At 35.8% G+C, this 22,847-nt stretch overlaps 1 protein-coding gene across 3 annotated transcripts; it reads right to left on the minus strand.

The window, feature by feature from the left end:
• Window positions 1-97: 97 nt before the first annotated feature.
• LOC109807122 (disease resistance protein Roq1) lies at window positions 98-10,338 on the minus strand. Of its 3 annotated transcripts, XM_083073951.1 has the most exons (7): window positions 9,659-10,336; window positions 6,497-7,601; window positions 6,086-6,361; window positions 5,332-5,982; window positions 4,650-5,259; window positions 4,091-4,569; window positions 98-2,258 (listed from the first exon to the last, which is right to left on the minus strand). In XM_083073951.1, the coding sequence occupies exons 1-6, from the start codon at window positions 10,147-10,149 to the stop codon at window positions 4,304-4,306; spliced, it is 3,399 nt and encodes a 1,132-aa protein (XP_082930077.1). In that variant the 5' UTR covers window positions 10,150-10,336; the 3' UTR covers window positions 98-2,258; window positions 4,091-4,303. The 3 variants fall into 3 exon arrangements, with proteins under 3 accessions (XP_082930077.1, XP_082930066.1, XP_082930070.1); XM_083073940.1 differs by having other exon boundaries at window positions 4,091-5,259; window positions 9,659-10,338; XM_083073944.1 differs by lacking the exon at window positions 98-2,258 and having other exon boundaries at window positions 4,061-5,259; window positions 9,659-10,338.
• Window positions 10,339-22,847: the final 12,509 nt, after the last annotated feature.

Raw genomic sequence — 22,847 nt, forward strand, 5'->3', positions numbered from 1 at the left:
TGAATCTTCCACGTTCGTGCTTTGCAAACCCTTTTTGATGTCGCACGTGTGATGGATGAATATCACAAAACAGTGGCAAAATCCACATGTTCGACAAGTTCATTCAAACAAAATGTTGAGGTGGCATAATTTTTGGAGAAAATAATGATTGAGATCCTGGATTCTTGTATTGCTTTGTGAAGAGAAGGTGTGACCTCTTCACCCTTTCAAAGAGCATCATCATCGTAAGTGTATTTGGATATAGAAGAAGAGGATGGTCCTTCTTGTGCCATAATGAATTAAGCTCACTAAATGCTAAATAGAGATTGCAAAAGTGTATGCAAAACTGAATGAAAATGAGGGTAGATATTCTGTATTTAACGAGACTGTTTCATACAGATGAGAGAAGGGATGTTTTAAAAACTCAATATTTTGTTCAATTAAATAAAATATAAAAAAATATGTCATCATCGTACCTTTGCTCTTAAGTCTATGTCTTTGTTCATCACATTTTAATATTTTATATTTATTCTCTTTTATATATTTTTTTTACCTGCTAACACTATCTATGGTGTCACCTCTTTTATTTAATTCCCTTCACTAACCCAACTCATGTCGTTATTATTCCGTCACTTTATTTTACTCCACACGAAATTGTTAGGAGGTGTGTGCCACTGAGAGCACCTTGTGATCCTTTTTTATTTTTATTTTACTAGAAATACTCATTTTATAACTCAATATATAATATACTTTTGCAACTTGAAATGGATTTAGAGTAATTATATATGGTTTTAGTTAATTTAAAATTTCCCAGCTCCATGTGAAAGCATGCAAAGCAGAGTTACAGACTCGGTTTAATTTAAACTTGAAAGCATAGCTAAACAAATAAAAATGAATGACCACCACCCAAGAATTCGTTTGATTAATTACCCCCCAATTAAGTTTTTTTTTTTTTTTTTTTTTTTTTTTTTTTTTTTTTTTCGGTTCTATCACAAATGAAACATTCCCATGAATCCACTCATTCGGACTTAGGGGGCATTGGAAGTGGTTCTTGACTATACTCAATCCGGACTTAGGGAATTACATAAAACATGGCTAGAACTTTATAAAAGACGATCAAATAAAGATATTATATTTTCCTGTTCCATTGCATGCATGCATGATAATTATTTGTGTGACATATTTTCGAGAGAAAATTGAAATTTAAGGATTAATTTTAAGGTTTAAGACAACACTTATAATGAGTAAAAGATACATATTTTCGAAAGAAAACTTAAGACAATACTTATAATGAGTAAAAGATGTATATTTTTGAGAGAAAAGCTTAAGACAACATTTATGATGAGTAAAAGATCCAATAATAAAGTAAAAGTATATAGACGTTTTTAATGATCATCTGCCTCCAAACTACTCACCCTTCTTCCCTTTGCCTCAACATAAGTCGAAGTCTCTTCTCTACGTCACTACTAGATTTTAATTCTTTAGCAACATTTTCTTGTTTATATTTATTAAAATGTTACTATATATTATATAAATATGTTATTTTGTAACATTTTTAAAAAAATATTATAGATAGAGTAATATTTTGTATTTCAATATTATTCTTTCCAATTGTTTTCAAAATCAAAGTCCCATATCGAGTAAAAAAAATTTACATAAGTTATTTTGCAACATTTTTTTGAAAAATGTTACTATAATTGCTTCTAAAATCAAAGTCCCACATCGAGTAAAAAAAATACATTTCTCTTATATCTAATTGTAACCCATAATTAAAGTCCCACATCGAATAGATTAATGACTCATAAAGAGTATATATACTCATATAGTTATATTTAAGATAAATGAAATTTGATATTCTATATACAATTAGTGGTGACTAACTAAAATGTATTTCCCTAAAAACTTAAGGAATTCCTAGAAGTTTAGGAGACATAGAAATATAATTGATAGTAATATTTAAATTAAAATTAATTATTATTTTATAAGATTAAAAAAATATTGGCAACATCATTAAAATGTTCCAAAAAATTATTAAAATGTTACAAAAATACTACTTTGATAACATTTAAAAAATGTTACCTAATTATGCAAAAATGTTACTAAAAGTCTTTAGCAACATGGACTATACACAACATTTGATAATATGTTGCTAAACCAAATTAGCAACATTTATACATAATTAAGTAACATTTTTTAAATATTGCTAAATACCATTTGTGTTGTAGTGCGTACGGTTTCCTTTGTCTGTGCTTCCACTTAAATGTTCCTCTAAATTGAAGCTGTCAATTGCAAAATAAAATTTGAATTAGATTAAACAAATCAGTTAATGCACATTGCCTTTAATTACACAAACCAAAAATAATTAGGATGCTGAAAAATCGGAGTGAGGATCACGAAAGAAAACATGAGGTGATTTGATGCAAGAATCAAAGTTGTAAGAATTCGAGTGGTAAAGATAAATAGAATGAAAGGAGGCACATGGCCAATAATAGAACTACTGAGGAAGAATTTCTTTGGTCTGGTATTACTAACCTAATCTTGTTTACATCAATCGTGAATCATGAGCATTGATTTTGTAACATTAACCTGATAATTTTTTCTTTCTATAAATATTTATCATAGCATGACACTATAATAAGGGATCAAACTAGGTGAAAAAAATAAGGAGCAATAAGATGCACGCCCAGAAAGAGAGCACAAATAGGTCCTCATCTTTTCTTTGGGTGGCATGACAGCCCGCAAAGTATGTGATCCATTTTATATTTCATTTTTTCTAGAAATCTTTATATATTGTTGTACACCAGAGTTTTCACACACACGTTTTGCAAATGAAGACATCTAATTATATTTAGGAATTCATGTTTTTACTCTTGATCAATTTTAAATATGGAGACTTTTTTTTATTTTTTATTATTGTATCTCAACAGCTTATAATATAACTTTATTTTTCAAGTTCAAATGAAATGTATTTAGAGAAATACATGGTTTTAGGTTGTCTGAAGTGAATTGAAATTTTAGCTTCTAGAGCAATTACATGTGTTACTTGCAGTCTTCTCGACAACAAATCATAAACAATCATAGGCAATCCCTTGTGTACCATCAGATCTACGTTTAACTTACTCTGCTAGCCCTCAAAATCTCCCACCTCCCATGTAAAAGCATGCAAAAAAGCTCAGTCACAGACATGATTCTAAACATAAAAGAATAGCCCTCCTCTTCTGGGGAATTGCTATGCCTTTAAACATTGACCAATTTTGTTTCTGATATGAAGCAGACTAGTTTAAATCCAAGCTATTATCATTAAATTAGATGGGGATTGTGTTCAGGAAAAACATAGAAGGATATGGTGAATTGTAGAGAACTATGGATGTGTAAAGAAACATGGAATATGCAGGAATGCCAGGAACAATAATGACTGAAAATTGAGAAAAGAGAGCTGAGTGATCCAGTGTACTAAATGAGTGTATACTGGGTATTGAAAGCTTATGGGTAGGAATCTCGTGTGAAATATGAATTATAAGTGAGAATCATGCTAATTTGGTAAGATGGCTAGATCAATGTTGAACTAGTCCAAAAAGATATATGATTTAGAAACCGTTTTCGAAAACAATTATACACTACTCATTAATCAAATTCTCATCTAAAGTCTATTAACTTTTGAAAATTGTTTTCAAAGAAAATGTTTTAATATCCAGAAACAATTAGGATAGATTTTCTCATTCTAGCTCTTTTTCTATCTTTTTAGGCGTATTCAAGTGCTTAAGAAATAAACTTTTAGAAAACATAGATATCTCTGATTACTAAAACTTTATTTCTTAATTCTCAAGTACTTGAATAAAATGATTCAAGAAATAGAAAAACAAATATTAGAAAACAAAAAAATTATTATTGAAAACAATAAACACACAATGCTTCAATGTCTCCAAATTCTCGATTACTTTGTTGCCACAATTGGTTGCTGCAACTAAAATTTGAATTTCCATATATCATTAATTGACGTTATAGTAAGACAAAAAATGACACCTAATGCAACAAAAATTATAATTGGAAATAATTTTAATTTCATGCATCGTAGACTAGGTGCATAGAAATTCTACTTTATTTGCTTTACCTATAAGTCTGCAGCAATCTTCTAACAATTTCTCAGGTTTTTGACAATTCAGCATTGATTAATGTCTGTGTTTTCTTGCTCACTGATATTGTTTTTTGTCTTACGATCCATATTCCTTTCTGATTGAGGAGTAGACATGTTAGCTTTCTCGAATGGAAGATATGCTAGCTTCAATGACAGAGATGTTAGCTTTAATAGCACTGAGTTGCTCTCCTAAATCCTCTTTCTTTTCTTAATCATGCTTAGCTTTTGGTGTATCTCATTGTCCAAGTCCATAGCTTTGCTGAACTTGCTCTTCTTAGTTTCCAAACCTGCTTCCACTTCATCATCTTTATGCAACTTGGATGTTGTGGACTCAATAGTGAAATCGCTACTCTGATTAGTGAATTCCCTTGAATCTTCTGATACCAGTGTTCCCATTTCTCTTTGGGTCTCAACAAAACTTGGAGCCATACCTTGATGACCCAAAAATGCTCCATCTGGACCAAAATAAAGTATTGATAGAAGCAGAACGAAATTGAGAAAAAGGTAGAGATCAGGAAGGAAAAAGATGTTTTACCTTGGTCATGTGCTGGTTCTTGTGGATCTGAATTACTATACACATAATTCAAAGGTTGTTGTTGTTGCATACAAGGTGCCTCACCAAGCAACACAAGCTTATTTCCCACATCACTTGTATTATTGGAATTTGGATTAGTGAACCGAATATTGTCCAATCTACTAAATGCCCGTTTTACATAAACTCCAGTCCATTTGATTACTCCCAAGTTATCTGGATCTTTCTCTGGTGCTATCTGTAATGACACTTCCCCACAAATCCACTTATTCTTCTCAAGCGCTCTTTTAACATGGGGTTGCATTGGATGTTGAAAATCATTTTGACGGTTGAGTATAATTATATGACTATCTTCAGATATCCAAATTATATTACCACAACGAAAACAAGAAACACATGTATAAATACCCTTGATTTTAACAAAGAAATTGAAGTTCGCAAAGAAAGGAGGTTTGACATTATCCCAAACTCCAATAACAACACAGACCGCAAGAGAGGGCAATTCATTTCGAAACCAGAAACGTAGAGAGTTTCCCCCGGTAGAGTGGTCAAACCATTTTGGGATCCGTTGACCTGGCTGAACAGAGATTCTTATTGAAGTAGTATCAATTGCCTGTTAAACATGTCATGGTAAGTTTGGAAAACAACGTAAATTATTATAGAGAGAATTAAAGGAGAGTCTGACCCGTCTGAGTAAATTGTTGAAAGACTCGACTTCCACTAAAGTATTTGCCGCGAAGAACTCAGTTACGCTCGATGGAAGTCCTCTAATTTCTTGAAGCTTCTTGCAGTTAGACACATGTAGAATCTTCAAGGATTGACATTCTTCAATGCACGTAGGAAGGATCGTCAAATTTGAGTATTTTAAATATAGCTTTGTCAAATTGGGAAACAACACTGGCAGCATTTGAAAGAATTTGAATGCATCAAACCTATCAAGCATTTTGCATGTCCCTAGGGATAAATTTTGAAGGCCTTTAAGATTTTGCATTGAAAGTGGTAAATTATTTATGGAAGTTCCTTCTAAGTCAACATATTTTAGCTTGTGCATTGGTGCCAATATTTCTGGAAACATGACAAGACTGCTGCAGTCACGAAGGCAAAGCTGTTCTAAAGCGGTCAACTTTATTCCACGAGGACCAAACATTAGCTTGGTACATCCTTCGGCACAAAACCTTTGAAGATTATGTAACAATCCAACCGAATCATGAATCTCAATCAAATTTGTGCATTCACCAACTACCAATTCTATCAAATTGGGGAAGCCAGACATGTTTGGAATTCGTCTTATGTTCTCACAACCTCTAAGAACCAAGTGTCTCAATATGTTTGAATTCTGCAAAATAACAAATCTACATAAATAGTTTGAAGAGTCTAGTGTAGTGTGCTTAACCAAAACTTAAATCAGTGCAACGTCACTTATAATTAATTGTACATGCCTCAAATGGTTTCTCCCATCCAAATTTACTATATGACAAGTTGAGTACGACAAGATTCTTCAAATGAAAATTAGATGGTAAAGTGGCTGCAGGATATCTACACCATTCGAGCACTCTCAAGTTGTTAGGGAGATCTTTAAAGCTTCTAAGAAAGCCATTATTCTTTTTGATCAATATCATCTGTAGGTTTTTCAATTTTCCAAACACCTTTTGATTCCACTGCACTTCCTGGTCTTGTGGCACATCCAACATAATGGCTTCAATTTCATCATTTTCCTTTTAAGTTGAAAGCACAAAGCAAGAACGAAATTTAGAACATACAAGGGTCACGAATAATCAAATATAGCTAGCAATGATTAAACTCATTATCTAATGAAAGAATGGAAAGACACAGCTAGGTATATGACTTACTGTGTTTTTCTCCAAAACGCGAACAATGTCCTCATAAAACCATAACCTATTCCGTTTTTTAGGCAAATTTGATTGTTGTTTAACTATTTCCCTTCCCATAGATTGAATCAAATCATGCATTATCACATGTTCATGACATCTACAAATTTTAATGAGAGATTTTTCTTCCAGCACTCTGATACCATATTTTGGATGAAAACCTCTTGCCTCAAGCATATATGTAACATATCTTAGAGTGCATCCTTTGAAGAAGCAAGCTATGTCAAGAAATATTTCCTTTTCATTAGCATCCAAACTATCATAACTAATCCTAAGAATTTCCTGAACATTCCTGTCTGTAATTCCCTCATATGCTTCTAATGCAGATTTCCATTCATCTAATGTTTTACCGAAACAATTTGAGCCTATTGTTTCCAAAGCTAGTGGAAGACCATCGGCATAATGTATTGCACGCTTTATAATTTCCTCATAATCTGAATCAACTTTTTGGTTTTTGAAAGCATTCCACCTAAATAATTCAAGAGCTTCAACATCATTAAATTCATTAACCTCATATTGTTTTTCAATTCCATGAATATCTAACAAATGCTTATCCCTTGTTGTTATAATGATGATGCTGCCTAAACCAAACCAATCAAGGCCTCCAGCAGTTGCTTGCAATTGTTCTTTTTTGTTAATATCATCAAGAACAAGAAGGACCTTTTTACGACAAAGTCTTTGTTGTAGTATTGGAATTCCTTGATACACATCTCCCAGCTTGATATTTCTTTCACTGACTAACTCAGAAAGCATATTCTGTTGGATATGCACTAGGCCATCCTGAACTGATTTTTCTCTAACATTCGCAAGAAAGTAAGAAGCTTCAAATTGATGTGCCATCAAATTATACATGGCACGTGCAAGAGTTGATTTTCCTATCCCTCCCATTCCATGAATCCCAATCATGGTCACTTTGTTATCAAACTCAGCACCTATAAGCTTTCTTATTTGTCGCATCCGAGCACTCAATCCAACAGGATAATCAGCAATATGTAAGGCAGGTCGATTAAGCTTACTAGAGATCTCTTCTGTGATCTTTTTAATTAATTCAGACTCATATTCATCACTGCCATTAATAAAGTGAAATTAAATTAGTGCAGCCAATTTATGCCTAGTTTCCACCCCACAAGTAACAACTAATTTAGTGTTATATATTTTTTGGCACATGAAAGGGATTATTGTCGCGTACAAAAAAATTATTTGCTCAAGGATTATTGTTATATATATGTTGATAATTTATAACTAATGAAATTTGCGAAAGAAACATACATTCGATATTATCCACTGCTAAAATAACTCATATATATATATATCCCACGTGTATTAGATTTATAAATAATATAATTTTTTAAAATAATTTTCGATTTATCCTTTTTATTTTTAATGTAAAATTCAATTTTTAAAAGATGTTATCATTAATTAAAATTAATATTATACTACAATATAAATTATTTATTATAAATTAAAAATATAAATTATATGTTAAAAATATTTATTTATTATAATTTTTAATTATAATATATTTTTACACTAAAAGTATTTATTCATTATAAATTTCAGTTATATAAAATAGACATTTATACCATCTATTAAAAATATTTTTAAATAGTTCTTAAAAGTTCAACAATCATACTATACATAAAAAACAATATATTGTTCAAAGAAAAGACAGTGTAAAAATACTTGTACAATATAAGTGTAATCTAATTAATTTTTTTTAAATTAATATATATTTATACTTTTATTTTGAAAACATGTTTTATATTTTAATAAATTTTAATTATATAAAATAAATATTTATTCTCTCGTGCCAAAAATAACTGTAATAATTAATTTAAAGGTTTAATACATTTTTCGTCGATCTCTAATTATTTTTTATTTTTTTTTAAATAAGTTCATTACAAACTGTTAATTTATGTCCAATGATTAGATTACAAAAATAGGAAAGAGTAAGGACATAGTAAAATAAAACTAAAAACTATTTAATAAATTATTTTATTTATTAAATAAAAAATATCAAAAAACTGTTAATTTTATTTAAAATTACAATATATATTAAATTATTATAAATTATGAAAAAAAAAATACTAATGGGCCAGATTTATTTTAACTCTTTCGACGGTTACTTGCATGAATTACAAATAAATTAATTTGATTTTATAATAAAGAGGGAAAAGATATAGTTTACGCTTCTTAATTATTTAAATTAAAAAATAATAATAATAAGAGATAATTGAGTGGGAGGTTGTGGATAGTTATTAGAAAGTGTGGAGGTTGTAACATATGAATGACTAAAAAAATCTTGATTTTTTAGTATTTTTTTTAATAATTAAGAGAAATAATTGTCTAACAAAAGGTAGAGATCAAATTGGTTAACAAGAGAAATAATCATTTTATATATATTAAATACAGATTACAATGATTTTAATGTAGTTTATATTATTAATTAGTCGCTTTAGATTTTATTTTTAATTAATCAATTTGAGTTAATCTATTGTTAGATTATTACCATTTTTGCATCAATTATTTACAATTTTTCAATAACAAATAGTAAATAATAATTACTATCTTTTCTTTTTTGTAAAATAGTACCTAATTATTTCAAATTTATTTTTCTTAATTTATGCAAATAATTATTGCAAAAAATTTAATGACATTATTTTTCATAGATATATGTAAATGTAATAACTTTAATTTTGACATATTTTATTATAATAAATTATACAGAAATCTATTATCGAAACCCTAATATAAAACACTTTTACAACATAAGGAATATAATTATATTTTCTATTTTTTAATATTTAAATTAATCTCTTACGAGGTCAATAATAATATATTTTTAAAATAATTAAAGAGATTTAATGTAATATGTAAGAAATGTCATTTGAATAGTTTAAAACAATTAAAAAGGTAACTATTGTAGAGATAAAAAAGTAGAAAATATTTATGCAATCCTACAAAATTTTAAGGAATATATATTCATGTATTTTACTGTTTATAGTGATATATATTTAATTTTTTTTATAAACTATAAATTTTAAATATATAAAAATAAGTATTTATTCTGTCATGCTAAAATAAGAGTAATAAATAAAACTAGAAACAGTGTGTTAGTGTTACCCAATTTTGAAGTGCAAACCAGACAAATCAGCAGCTTGACTCAAAGCCAACTTCCATTTTTGCAGCAACTGAATATCATCTTTGAATCTTCCACGTTCGTGCTGTGCAAACGCATCTTCGTAACTCCCTTTTTGATGTCGCACGTGTGATGGATCAACATCATAAAACACTGGCAAAATCCACATGTTTTGTTTCGTGTAACACTCAAGGATCTGGACAAGCTCATTCAAACAAAAAGTTGAGGTGGCATAGTTTTTGGAAAAAATAACGATGGACATCCTCGATTCTTGTATTGCTTTGCGGAGAGAAGGTGTGATTTCTTGGCCTTTTGGTAGAGCCTCATCGTCTATGAAGGTAAAGATTCCCCTTTGACTCAAAGCACTGTACAGATTACCAGTGAAACCATAACGAGTATCTTCACCTCGAAAACTAAGAAACACATCGTAAGTGTATTTGGATATTGAAGAAGAGGATGATCCTTCTTGTGCCATAATGAAACGCAATAACTGCTATGGATAGAGATTGCAAAAGTGTATGTGAAACTGAATGAGGGTAGATATTCTGTATTTAACGAGACTGTTTCTTTACAAAGTCAATTTTTTTGTTCAATTAAATTAAAATAAAATAAATTGTTAAGTTTGCTTATGCTTTTGTTAAATAATAAAAAAAATGCGTCATCATCCAACTTTTGCTCTTGTTTTCTTTCGTCCTCGTCGACGTGAGTAAGTTTCCGTCTTTGTTCGTCACATTTTATATATATATATTTTTATTTAATTCCCTTCACTAATTCACTCGCAAAAGGACGAAATTATTGGGTCTTCTCCGCGAAAGTCACACCGCAACTGCAGCAGATAATAAGATAGTGCAATTTTGGATTAAAAATTGTAAACGGAGTATTTTATTTTTCTTTTAAAATTTGTAAAAGGAATCTTAGTCAAGTATTTAAGTAAAATATGAGTCATGAGTAAAACGAAACTGCCTTACTCTCCTAAACAGTTTGGAGCACCCCAAATGGAAATGCAAATATAGCCATATTCCACCAGTCTTTCAATTTTTTTGGTTTAATTTTTGTACCGAGAGGAAGTTGAAGACCACGGGTGAACCCCCTGTTTGGGCATTTTGGCTACCGAGGCGAGACTCCAACACTAGACAAGCATATACCAGATTGTCACCCTCTCTCTTGGTCACTCCGATCGCCGAGACACCCGATACGCTTATATTGGTTTAGAAACGTCGTTGGTCACCCATGTTAGTTTCATCTTCGCACTGCCTCGGCCTTCTTCTCTCCCGAGAGACCGAGCACGTCCTTCTTTTGTTAACTCGTTACTCTCAACTATCAAACAGGCAAAGATACTCGATGCTTTTAAGCTTCCAAACACACTATAGGAGTCACATAACTAATAGCAAACAAGATTAAGGAATAATCAATCATCAGTAGCCATATTACCCATTTGTTAATGATGAGGGAACAAGGTCCATTAAATCCGAATTTATTATGATCATTATAAATAGTCACAAAAAATAAGATAAAATTATTATATATTTATTATTATTATTTAGATATTAAAGTCTATATTAACTTAATGTTAAAATATTTTTTTCAAGTACCTCCCTTTATCATTTTGAAGATTTTGACTAATTAGGAGTTCGAAGATTGACATAGAGATTTACTAGTATGCCCTTAAATAGGTACATTTTGACATTTATCGTAGGGTCCGAAATTGAAGGCTCCAAGCAACAAACTATTAACATGGTTACCACTTGCAAGAATACCATTATTGAAGACCCACACTTTGAGGAAGACCACGGGGAAGTGGTGGATGAAATGGACGTCTCTAAGGTCGTTCGATAATTGAGAGAGGATGGAGGTAACGTGTCAACAGCATGAGAAGAATACAAGAGAAATGTCAACATTAATTAAGACAAGAGAATGCACACCTAAGAAGTCAAGAGCCTTCTTGGAGGCCATCACATTCAACTTAGGCTCAACTAGAGGTATCATCTAACTTGTCCCAAGGATACCATGATCCCTCACCTAGTCTCTCTTTGGCAACATTAGGGCAAACCACGCCGACAATGCCAACCCTCAATCGACACAACCAAAATATCCTGGTAGGCCCCATCGACATCTTTTTGTCTTTTCTATCATGCAAGCACCATTGGAAATCCCTCCTATTGAACCGATATGATGGAACTTTAGACCCTGATGAGCATATAGATGTCTTCCTCACCTAGGTTACCTTAAGCACAATAAATGACACAGAGTTATGTCGTATCTTTGCTACTTCCCTTAAAGGATAAGCACTGAGCCGATTTACTTGGCTCCCACCAAACTCAATCGACTCATTTAACACCCTGGCTTCCTGTGACACTCTCTACCCCAATATTAATATACAACAAATATAACAATAAAATTTTTCTTTTCTTCTTTTTGGGTAAATAAAATCTTTCATAGTTTGGTACCATCTTTCATGTATAAACAATTGTTTCAAATATCATAAGGTAGAAGATTCACGTTCGTAACTCATAAATCATAACTCCAAGGTACAAATTACAAAAGAAAAGAAGTTAAGATTTTCAATACAATTTAGTAAAAACAATAAATCACATATATATAATAATACAGGAAATATAAATTAACTCCAGTAAAGGTGGCAGTGCCTCCTGGTTAGGGTTTAATTTATACTTCCAAATCATGTAATATAACAAAGATGTACATTTTGGTCTTTTATCAAGAACGTTTAAAATTACAAAAGGAGAGAAAATTAAAGCTTTTAACACAATAACATCCCCAAAATAAACCTAGCTAAGCCCATGTCACATCCTATCAGAGCATGCCCAACTGAAGCCTTAAGCCTCATCAACCACATCCTCATGATGTTGATCGCCTGCAATATAATTTAAACACATACAAAAGCAACAAGGGAGTGAGAAACATCTCACTCAGTTTCAGGTGCAGAAATAAAGGCTAGATAGCACACACACACACAACATATAAATCACATGTAAATAATACACATAATAATCAATATCACATATATACTCATTTATCATGCTTGTGATGTCATGAACTCGACTCATAAATGCATGCATGTGGCGCCATATGGAAGTTTCACATATCATCACTGGTGACCCTAAGGTACACCTGGTTACATCACTGGTGACCCTAAGGTACACCTTGTTAGCATGTTACGTCGTGGGTGACCATAAGGTACACCTAGCATGTTATATCGTGGGTGACCCGAAGGTACACCTAGCATGTTACATCGTGGGTGACTCGAAAGTACACCTGGTTAGCATCGTTGGTATGCGGCCTAAGCGGCACACCTGGAGTAATATATGCATATGATGCATGTCATACATTTATTAATCTCATTGACTCAACACTTAACTTGTTACATAATTTCATTTAGTACATCATGTCCTCATTTATCATAGTCTCATAATCATATTTGTCTCAATAGTCCATGCTTAGGTCTCATGTCATTTGTCCATATTTCACATGGTCATGTCATAAATACTCCTCATAAGGTCCACATAGGAATTCACAGAGATCCAGAGAGCATTCTTTTTCATATTAAAACCCGTTTATTATTAACATTAATTTCATATTCATTTATTACTTTCAACAAAGAACAAAGTAGAATAAATAGAAAATCGGACAGAACAACAGCACCTTCAACAAAGAACAAAGTAAAGTAAAATAGAAAACCAAACAGAACAACGGCAAGGGATTGGGATTACATAATCATTTATTATTTCCAACAAGAAATAAACTAAAGCAAATAAGACAGAACATGCAAAGGCAAAGGATTGGGGGCCAATCTGACAAACAACTATCCAACAATTATCCCCACATCCCTAAGCGAGGTTCTCACTCCCCCCTTACCTGGATAAGCGGAGTTGAAACTTGGGCAGAGTCTCCTCCTCTGGATTCCCTTTTTCTTTCCCTCTCTTTCTCTCTCTCTCTCTCTCTTTCTCCCTCTCTCTCTTCTTTCTCTCTCTAAGATTTCACTTTCTTACTGAATATAAAATTTTTCACCCCCTGTGCCCTATTTATAGGCATACTGGCGCAACCGGAACGGCCCATACTGCTTTCGGAAAAGCCCGTTCTGGAACCTTCAAATGCGTGCAAATTTTTCAACTAGAACGGCCCGTTCCCAAAAAGCAGAACGACCCGTTCCAAAACCTAGCAGAACGGCCCATTCTGCTTTCAGAACGGCCCGTTCTCCCTTCCAGAACGGTCCGTTCCAGGCTCGTTCTGGGACAACCAAGTTTTCCTAATTTCTTTACTTGGAACGGCCCGTTCCGGTACCCAAAAATACCCAAAAACTTTAACAAAATTACGAAAATGCCATAAAATAATAAAAAAATATTGGGTGTTATAATTCTCCCCTCCTTTAAGAAATTTCGTCCCCGAAATTTACCTGAAAACAGAAATGGATAAGCTTCTCGCATCTTGCTTTCTAATTCCCATGTAGCACTTTCTTCAATATTTCCTCCCCTAACGACCTTAACCAAAGGGATTTCCTTTCCACTTAGTTGTTTCACCCTCTTGTCATCAATCCTTAAAGGAATCGTTTCATAGGTAAGATTATCCTTCAACTGAATGTTGTCAGACTCAATGATATGGGAAGGATCATAAACATACTTTCTGAGTTGAGAAACATGAAAAACACTATGGAGATTTGAAAGAGATGGAGGCAAAGCAATTTGATAGGCTACTTCACCGATCCTTTTAAGAATTTGATAAGGACCGATGAAACGTGGAGTAAGCTTACGGGATTTCAGTGCTCTGCCTACTCCTGTCCAAGGAGTAACTTTAAGGAATACATGATCACCTTCTTTAAACTCAAGGTCTTTTCTCCTCTTTTCATTTAACTCTTTTGCCTACTCTGGGTTGCTCTCATCCTCTCTTGGATCTTCTTAACCTGTTCAGTAGTTTGTTGAACTATCTCAGGTCCTAACATGACATTCTTTCCAGGTTCTGCCCAACATAAGGGTGTCCTACATCTCTTACCATACAAAGCTTCATAGGGTGTCATCCCAATACTAGAATGGTAGCTGTTATTGTAGGTAAACTCAATCAAAGGTAGGAAACTATCCCAACTACCCCCATGTTCTAAGATGCAAGCCCTCAACAAGTCTTCCAAAGATTGTATGGTTCTCTCAGTTTGGCCATCTGTTTGGGGATGATAGGCTGAACTCAATCTAAGCTTAGTGCCTAAAGCCTTATGCAAACTCTCCCAAAATCTAGAAGTGAACCTAGGATCTCTATCAGACACTATACTATTAGGAACTCCATGCAATCTCACGATCTCACTGATGTACAACTTGGTTAACCTCTCCAAAGGATACCTAATATTAATGGGAATAAAATGGGCAGACTTAGTCAATCTATCCACAATGACCCATATAGCATCCAAGTTCTTCACAGTCTTAGGTAACCCAACCACAAAATCCATAGAGATGCTATCCTATTTCCACATAGGCACATCTAACAGTTGCATCAGTCCTGAATGTTTTTGGTGTTCTACCTTAACTTTCTGACATACTAAGCAATCATACACAAATTCCTCCACTTCCCTCTTCATCTTAAGCCACCAAAATATCCTCTTAAGGTCTTGGTACATCTTAGTGGCTCCTGGATGGATACTAAGGATACTCTTATGACCTTCTTCTAGGATTGCTCTCTTAAGTTCTGGCACATTAGGAATGCACAACCTATCTTTAAATCTTAAAACTCCATCCACTCCAAATTTAAACTCACTCTTCACACCTTGATTCAACTTTTCTACCTGACTCAATAAGAAAGGATCTATCTTCTGACCTTCTCTAATCTCATCTATCAAGCTATTAGTCACTCTCAAAGCTCCTAACTTAATACTCTTAGAGGTCAACTCACACCCTAAGCTCATATCCCTAAACTCCTCAATCATTTGCAATTCCCTAATCATCAAAGAAGACACTTTCAAAGATTTTCTACTCAAAGTATCAGCTACAACATTAGCTTTGCCAGGGTGATAATTCAATTGGAAGTCATAATCCTTAAGGAACTCTAACCATCTCCTCTGCCTCATGTTCAATTCTTTTTGGTCAAACAAGTACTTAAGGCTTTTATGGTCACTAAAAACCTCAAATCTAGACCCTGTAGACCCCTAAAATTGTCCGGGTCGGAAATAAAGCTTGAAGACTCTCGAAGACTGAAGGATAATCAGCCAGAAGGACTCCTCGAAGGCCCTAGGAGGGTTCTCTGTAGGTCCAGAGGTCTTAGAATAGCTCAAAATGAAGAAGTGGAGGGAAAAAGCCCAATACGGCCGTACTGAACTCAATACGGCCGTATTGAAGCTTCAATACGGCCATACTGAAGTCAGTACGACCGTATTGACACTTCAATACGACCACTGCGAACTCAATACGGGCGTATTGAAATTTCTGACTTTCAATACGACCGTATTGAACTCCAATACGACCGTATTGAAGTTCAAAAATTTCAATACGGCCGTATTGGCCCTGCAGGCCGTACTGCGCCTATTCCCTATAAATATGACGTCAATTGGACGTCATTCCACACTTTTCAACATAGTTTGAACCCTCTCCTTGAGTATTCTGGGGTTTTTGAGCAGTGTTCTGCCCTAGAAATCACTCGGAGAGTTGATCCGACGAAGTTCTTGAGCCCCGAGCCATTTTGCTTGAGGATCGAACCTAGTCGAGGGGAAATCTTTTTGATTCCCTTAGTTAAAATTTTGTTCTAGGAGAGCAAGGAGCGGGCTTGTAGAGCGTGGGAACGCCAAAACGCTTCCCAGTTCATTTTTTATAAAAAGCACGCTTCAAGAGGTTTCCCTTCAATCCTTCCTTTTACTGCTTTCTGTGTGCATATTTAAACTGTCATCATGTAGATAGTCAATTCATAATTGTTTAGAATAAATAGGGGTAATTTAGTAATTTTACGCTGTTATTTTAGAAAATAATCTGTCATAGGGAACCCGAAAGGGGCGCTGTGGGGTGCTAACACCTTCCCCACGCGTAACCGACTCCCTTACCCAACTCTGGTTGTAATGGCCAAAGTTGATTTTTAAATCAATTGCCTTATCCCTTTTTCCAATGTTTTGAGTAAAACATTGGTGGCGACTCCACGAACCCTCCTTTTGCGAAAACTACTAATCCATGGAGGGTCCCGCTTGGGATTAATATGGATTAGTGAGCCTTTTAATAAAATTGCTCGTTTGATGAGGTCTCAGTTTGAGAATAAGTCATTCTAGCAATCCACGTTTTAAAAACAAATAAACGAGTCCAACCATCCTTCGCGAATGCCGAAAGCCCGTTTCGGGCCGGTGGCGACAGATGGCGACTCCGCTGGGGAAGTCTCGAGAGTCAGTCCCATTTAGTGACAGATTATTTTTAACAAATAATAGTTAAAATTACTTCATTACCCCTTGCTTGTATTATAATATGTTTTATTATATGGCTTTAAATAACTGTTGTATGTTTAAATTCCGCAATTGTTTGAAATAAAAACTGCACACAAACCTTTGCACACAACAGTTCCCTCTATACCCGGGGGCATGAGTGATTAACCATAGGGAGTGGATGTTAGTACGGCCGGTTGTCGAATGGGTCTATAGGTGCCCGTAGACCGTTGTCGGAAAACATCACTCAAGGTGATAACCATGAACTTAAGTCCGACGGTGCGTTGGAACTTTCCATCGACCTACGACGAGAGGAATTGGGTCCCTATAATGGGGGCACCTTGGGGGCCTTGGACTGGTGAGAACAGTTAGAACCTACCTTGAATATGCACTTTTCTGCAGGAGACCCCCACCTCGTGATTCGCTCGTGACTGTTCGTGGATGAGTGAATTGTGTGTGCATTTTTATGTGACATTGTATGAGCATACATTTGCACCTTTTAAACATACAACATTCTTTTTTAAATAAAAAGAATAAATAGAAATAAGGATCTTCTAAATACATGGTGTTAACATCTACCTTCATTGCATTCATATAGGTAGTTTCCCTTTTCACCCAAAAATACAAAAAATACAAAAATACAAAAAATGATATTTACCCAAACCAAGCAATATCATGCATCATGTTAGGAAAATCCCAAGAAACATGATAATGTTTAGTTAAATAAACACTATGCATGCATATTCATCTCCATCATCTCATAACATGCATTTTATTGTAGATCATGGAGGGATCTAGGGGAGTGCAAGGGCAATTGAAGAAAGTGGACTTCTTATTATACCGTGCCGAGAGGCTGGATCATCTCTGTACCTTGATGCCACGAGAGGCTCGTTTGGAGTTTGAAAAATCCTATGGACGAGTTCTCGACTTGATGAAGATTTGTGTAGATCCATCCTTCCTGAGAGCATTGGTCCACTTTTGGAGTCTCGATCTACATTGTTTCGAGTTCCCCCAGTTTGACCTAGTTCCTACTCTCGAGGAGTACGAACTCATGCTTCGATGGCCCAAATCAACAGGGGTCTATATTTTTCATGGAAATCATGTGGCCGTAGAGAGAGTTGCCACTCAAGTCAAACTACCGCCACGATTATCTGCTTTAGTGGGGAACGGCAGTATCAAAGGTTGGAAGCTTGCTATGATTGAAAACCACCTTTCTTCTTTGGCTGATGAGGGAGATTGGTTAGCTTTCAACAAGACTCTAGCGTTAGCCGTGTTTGGGATGATCTTATTCCCCTTTCACGCTAACACAGTGGACCATGCTGCCATGGACGCCTTCTTTGCTTGGGACGTACATATGAAGAGTCCCGTGCCTGCCATTCTTGCCGACACTTTGCTTTCTGTCAACTTATCTCAACAGAAGCAAGGGAAAACTATCCGATGCTGTACTTCCTTGTTGTATGTGTGGGGCATCACACACTTTTATGCCTCTAGTCATATGGGGACTTTGCCCGACCCTTTGAGAAGTTTTTCGAAGATCCCCGTACGCCGCCGGTATGCTTCCGAGTGGAAGGAAGAGATGGAACAGTGGAGTATTGAGCACTTCACGTGGGTTTGTCCTTGGTTCCGTCCAAGCAATGTATTAACAAGATGCGGCAATTATCCAAGCGTACCATTAATGGGCCTCAGAGGTTGCATAGCTTATTCACCTAGATTGGCTATGAGGCAACTCATGAGGACTCAAATTGTTCTTACCAAAGAGGAGCTTGGAGGGTTGTGTTTCTCCTTTGATTCCGAACATCAGAGGGACATGCATGCTGTCATTAGAGCATGGGAGAAACCAATCTATGAGGGAGATCGCGAGCTTGGAAAGCCTCGGGTATCCGCTTCCACCGACTACGAGATATGGAGGAACGAGAGAGGGGTGCCTCAACCATCCACCTCTTGCGCAACCACAACCACAAGGAGGTTAATGCAAGAACAAGTCGATGCCTTGACCAAAAAGCTGGAAAGTATGGAAGCTCAAATGAGGTTTCTTGAAGAAAAAAACGAAGAATCCAGTTTTACTATTGATGGTCTTCAAAGGCAATGCAAGAAGAAAGACCACGAGATAGAGCGGCTCAAGGACGAGTGTGCTAACCTCAACGAGGAGACTACGCGGGCATCCAAAATGCCAAAGATTGAACCGAGTAGTCAACTCCAAGAAGTCAATGCAAAGATAGCACACCTGGAAGCCGAACATGCAAGGCAGGCTCAGTTGATCAAGAACATGCAAGAAGATCTGCTCTTGACTCGATCCGACGCACAACAATGGCGGGAAGTTGCTCAACAACAAGCCGCAAACCTTTCCGATTTCCGCAAAAAGGAGAGGGAGGGACTAGCACAAATGGCTAGACTCCGAGAGGAGAAGGATCGAGCCGAAGACGAGCTTAATGAGCTACAGGCCATGATCAACTACTATACTCAGAAAGCGAAGGAGGCTCAGAAAATCAGTGACGATATGAGCCAAGCAGTCCATACACAGATTAAAGCAATGGGTCGTCACATCGAGGAAGCCGAAGATGAGTGGCAAAGAAACATGAACCCGCCTGTGGGTTTTTACCGGCTTTTCTCTTATTGTAAAAAATTACTTCAAAGCATTGTATAAAAAGTTGTACACTTTCTTCAATGAGTAAAATCGAATTCTTGAGATTTATCGCCTTTGCATCTCATAGTCATTCATTTGCATTTATCTCTCCCGGTAATTTAATAATAAATGTTAATAAAAAGAAAGAAATAATCAATGCGTATGTTCAGAATGGATCGCACGCCATTAGTCATTAAATGCAAACCAACAACTGCGCAAAGCGAACACACGACGACGCCATTGTTGGTAATCAAGATAGACGAAAGGGAAGGTCCGACACCGTTAAGGATCATCGCTCCGAGGCCTTTCCCCTACAAAACAAATAAGGCTGTGCCGTGGATATACGACATCCACTCTTCTGCCGACAGCGATATCTCCAACATCGCTGGACTTGGGGGCATGACTAGGAGTGGCAGGATCTACACTCCCGAAGATCTGCACGATAAAGCTCCCAAGAATAAAGCAAAAGAAAAGGAGAAAACCGAGGAAGATAGAGAATCCGAGGAGGAGACTGATGAGTTGTTAAAATTCATCAAACAAAGCGAGTACTCCATTGTGGATCAACTTCACAAGACACCAGCAAAGATCACTTTGTTGTCGTTGATCCTAAGCTCCGAACCGCATCGGCAAGCTCTGTTGAAGGTCTTGAACGAGGCATATGTGTCGCATACCATCTCCCAAGACAAGTTTGAGGGAATTGTTAGCCACATCACGGCTAATGATCACCTCACTTTCACCGATGAGGAAATCCCCGCCGAGGGACCTAATCACAACAAGCCCTTGCACATCTCTGTAAAGTGCAAGGAGTACCACATCGCAAAAGTCTTGGTGGATAACGGATCTTCCTTGAATGTGATGCCCAAAAGGACTCTCGATCAAGTGGCAATCAAGGGAGTCCAAATGCGCCCGAGCAACATGATCGTTCGAGCTTTCGACGGTTCTAAAAGAGAAGTGGTGGGAGAAGTCAATCTTCCGATCCAAATTGGACCTACCATCTTCAACGTCGAATTCCAAGTGATGGATATTACTCCTGCATACAGCTGTCTCCTAGGCCGACCTTGGATTCATGATGCGAAAGCTGTACCCTCTACGCTCCACCAAAAAGTCAAATTCATTGTGGGTGACAAACTGGTGACTGTACAAGCTGAAGATGACATACTCATCAGCAAGCCATCCAACATACCTTATGTGGATGCAGCAGAGGAAGCTTTAGAAACCGCCTTCCAAGCATTGGAAATTGCCAATGTTGAAACGTTTCCCCGAGAAATGAAGAAGGTAGCCCATATGCTCACAAAGAATGGATACTTGCCAGGACAAGGATTGGGCAAGTACTCCCAAGGAATCCCGGAGCTACCTATTATCAAGGACAATCCGGGGAAGCAAGGGTTAGGATACAACCCTGTTAAAGATCAAAGAACGAAGAGGAATCAAAATCCTTCTCGACGTTCTTTAAGCCAGATCTTTAGGAAGGCTGGTTCACAAATGTCAAGGCCAGCTGTTGTCATCAAATGTCCTTCTCCTTCCGATAGGGATGTATAGATTCAGTGACTATTAGAGATCACTCCTCGGGGACAGCCCGACCCCCGAGCCTCGATAGGGCACATGTTTCCATTATGATTATAATAAAATCATCCTTCATTATTTCTTATTGATTCTTTTCTTGCTTACAATAAAGTTCTAGACCACATTATTTAACCCTGTTTGAACGAACATAAGTGAGGTTAAAATCATCTTAAAACCCGCATCTTTTTTATGTGGAAATGTGCATGACAGCTTGGAGCACCTTTTCTTGGCATCAATAAATGCCATCATGGATAAGGAAATCCTAAAGATAATAAGCTCGGCAGGAAACCCAAAAGGGGACTGCGCAAAATAAGAGCAAAAGACCCGCTAGGAATCCCACAAAAGGGTGACCTAGGCAAAAATTAGGGTTACAAAATAATGAACAAAAACAAAAGCCCGCTAAGACATCATAAATGGGTGTTTTAGGCAAAAGTTAGGGCCGTCAAAAAAACAGAAAAACAAAATAAATCCATGATGGTACCATCAATTGAATTCGACAAGGGGCTCAAAAAAAAAAAAAGCTATCCAAGTTGTCAAAGCACAATCATTAATAACAAAGATGTGCTTAACCTCATAAGTGTTTAATCGAACAAACCTAAACACATGAGCCTACCATGGCCAGCCATTCTTACAAAATCCATTTTTCAAAAATAAAACAATCCCCTCTAAAACACAAACTTTTGAAAAATATACCTTTTCCTTCTTTTCCCTCTTGTCCCTAACGATTTTTGAATAATCTAGTGGAAACATGGAGATATAGTGGTCAATAAGAGGGTTGACACATCTTCTAAAGGAAGGGAGAATCATTTGGTTGATAACACCAAAAATCAAATACGCATCGTTCCTCGGTTACAGAAATCGGCAAAGCACAGTCTGTCTGGAGGAATGGCAAGGTCCAAACAAAGAACGCATCGATTAATTCTTTTGAAAAACTGAATCAAATAGAATTAGGTGCATCTCATTCGCATACATACATACAGATGATAGGTGTACTAGAAGACCACTTATTCTCTGTTTATATAAAAAAAAAAAAAAAAAAAAAAAAAAAAAAAAAAAAAAAAAAAAAAAAAATCATAAAATCAGAAAAAACCAATACGCCCGTATTGGTATTAATACGGTCGTATTGGAGTTAACGTTAAGCACAACGTTTCAACTCCAATACGGGCGTATTAAAATCCAGTACGATCGTATTGAATCCCAATACGATCGTATTGAATCCAATACGGTCCGTATTGGTTGTAAATTTTGTACATCAACGGAAAGGCCAATACGGCCGTATTGAATCCAATACGGGCCGTATTAGCGAAATTTTGCCTATAAATAAAGGTTTCCCCTCCCTCATTTTGCATACCTTTCTTCATTCTCCATATTCCTTGCTTGTGAGTGCATTCCTAGAGAGATTATCGGAAATGGCAGAATCTTCTCGCAAAAGGCAGAGAGCCCCGGCCAGACGTGTAATGACAGACCGACACCGAGATCGGCTGCAGCTCATAGAGACGTTTACCATCGAGCCGTCAAGAGTGCTCGACTTTGAGCTTCTCCAAGCGGTGGGCTTGGAGAATGATGTCAGGAACTACTTCGACGCCATAGGATG

The sequence above is a fragment of the Cajanus cajan genome, chromosome 1, assembly GCF_000230855.2.
Source record: "Cajanus cajan strain Asha chromosome 1, NIPB_CcT2T_4, whole genome shotgun sequence".
Taxonomy (NCBI): Eukaryota; Viridiplantae; Streptophyta; class Magnoliopsida; order Fabales; family Fabaceae; genus Cajanus; species Cajanus cajan.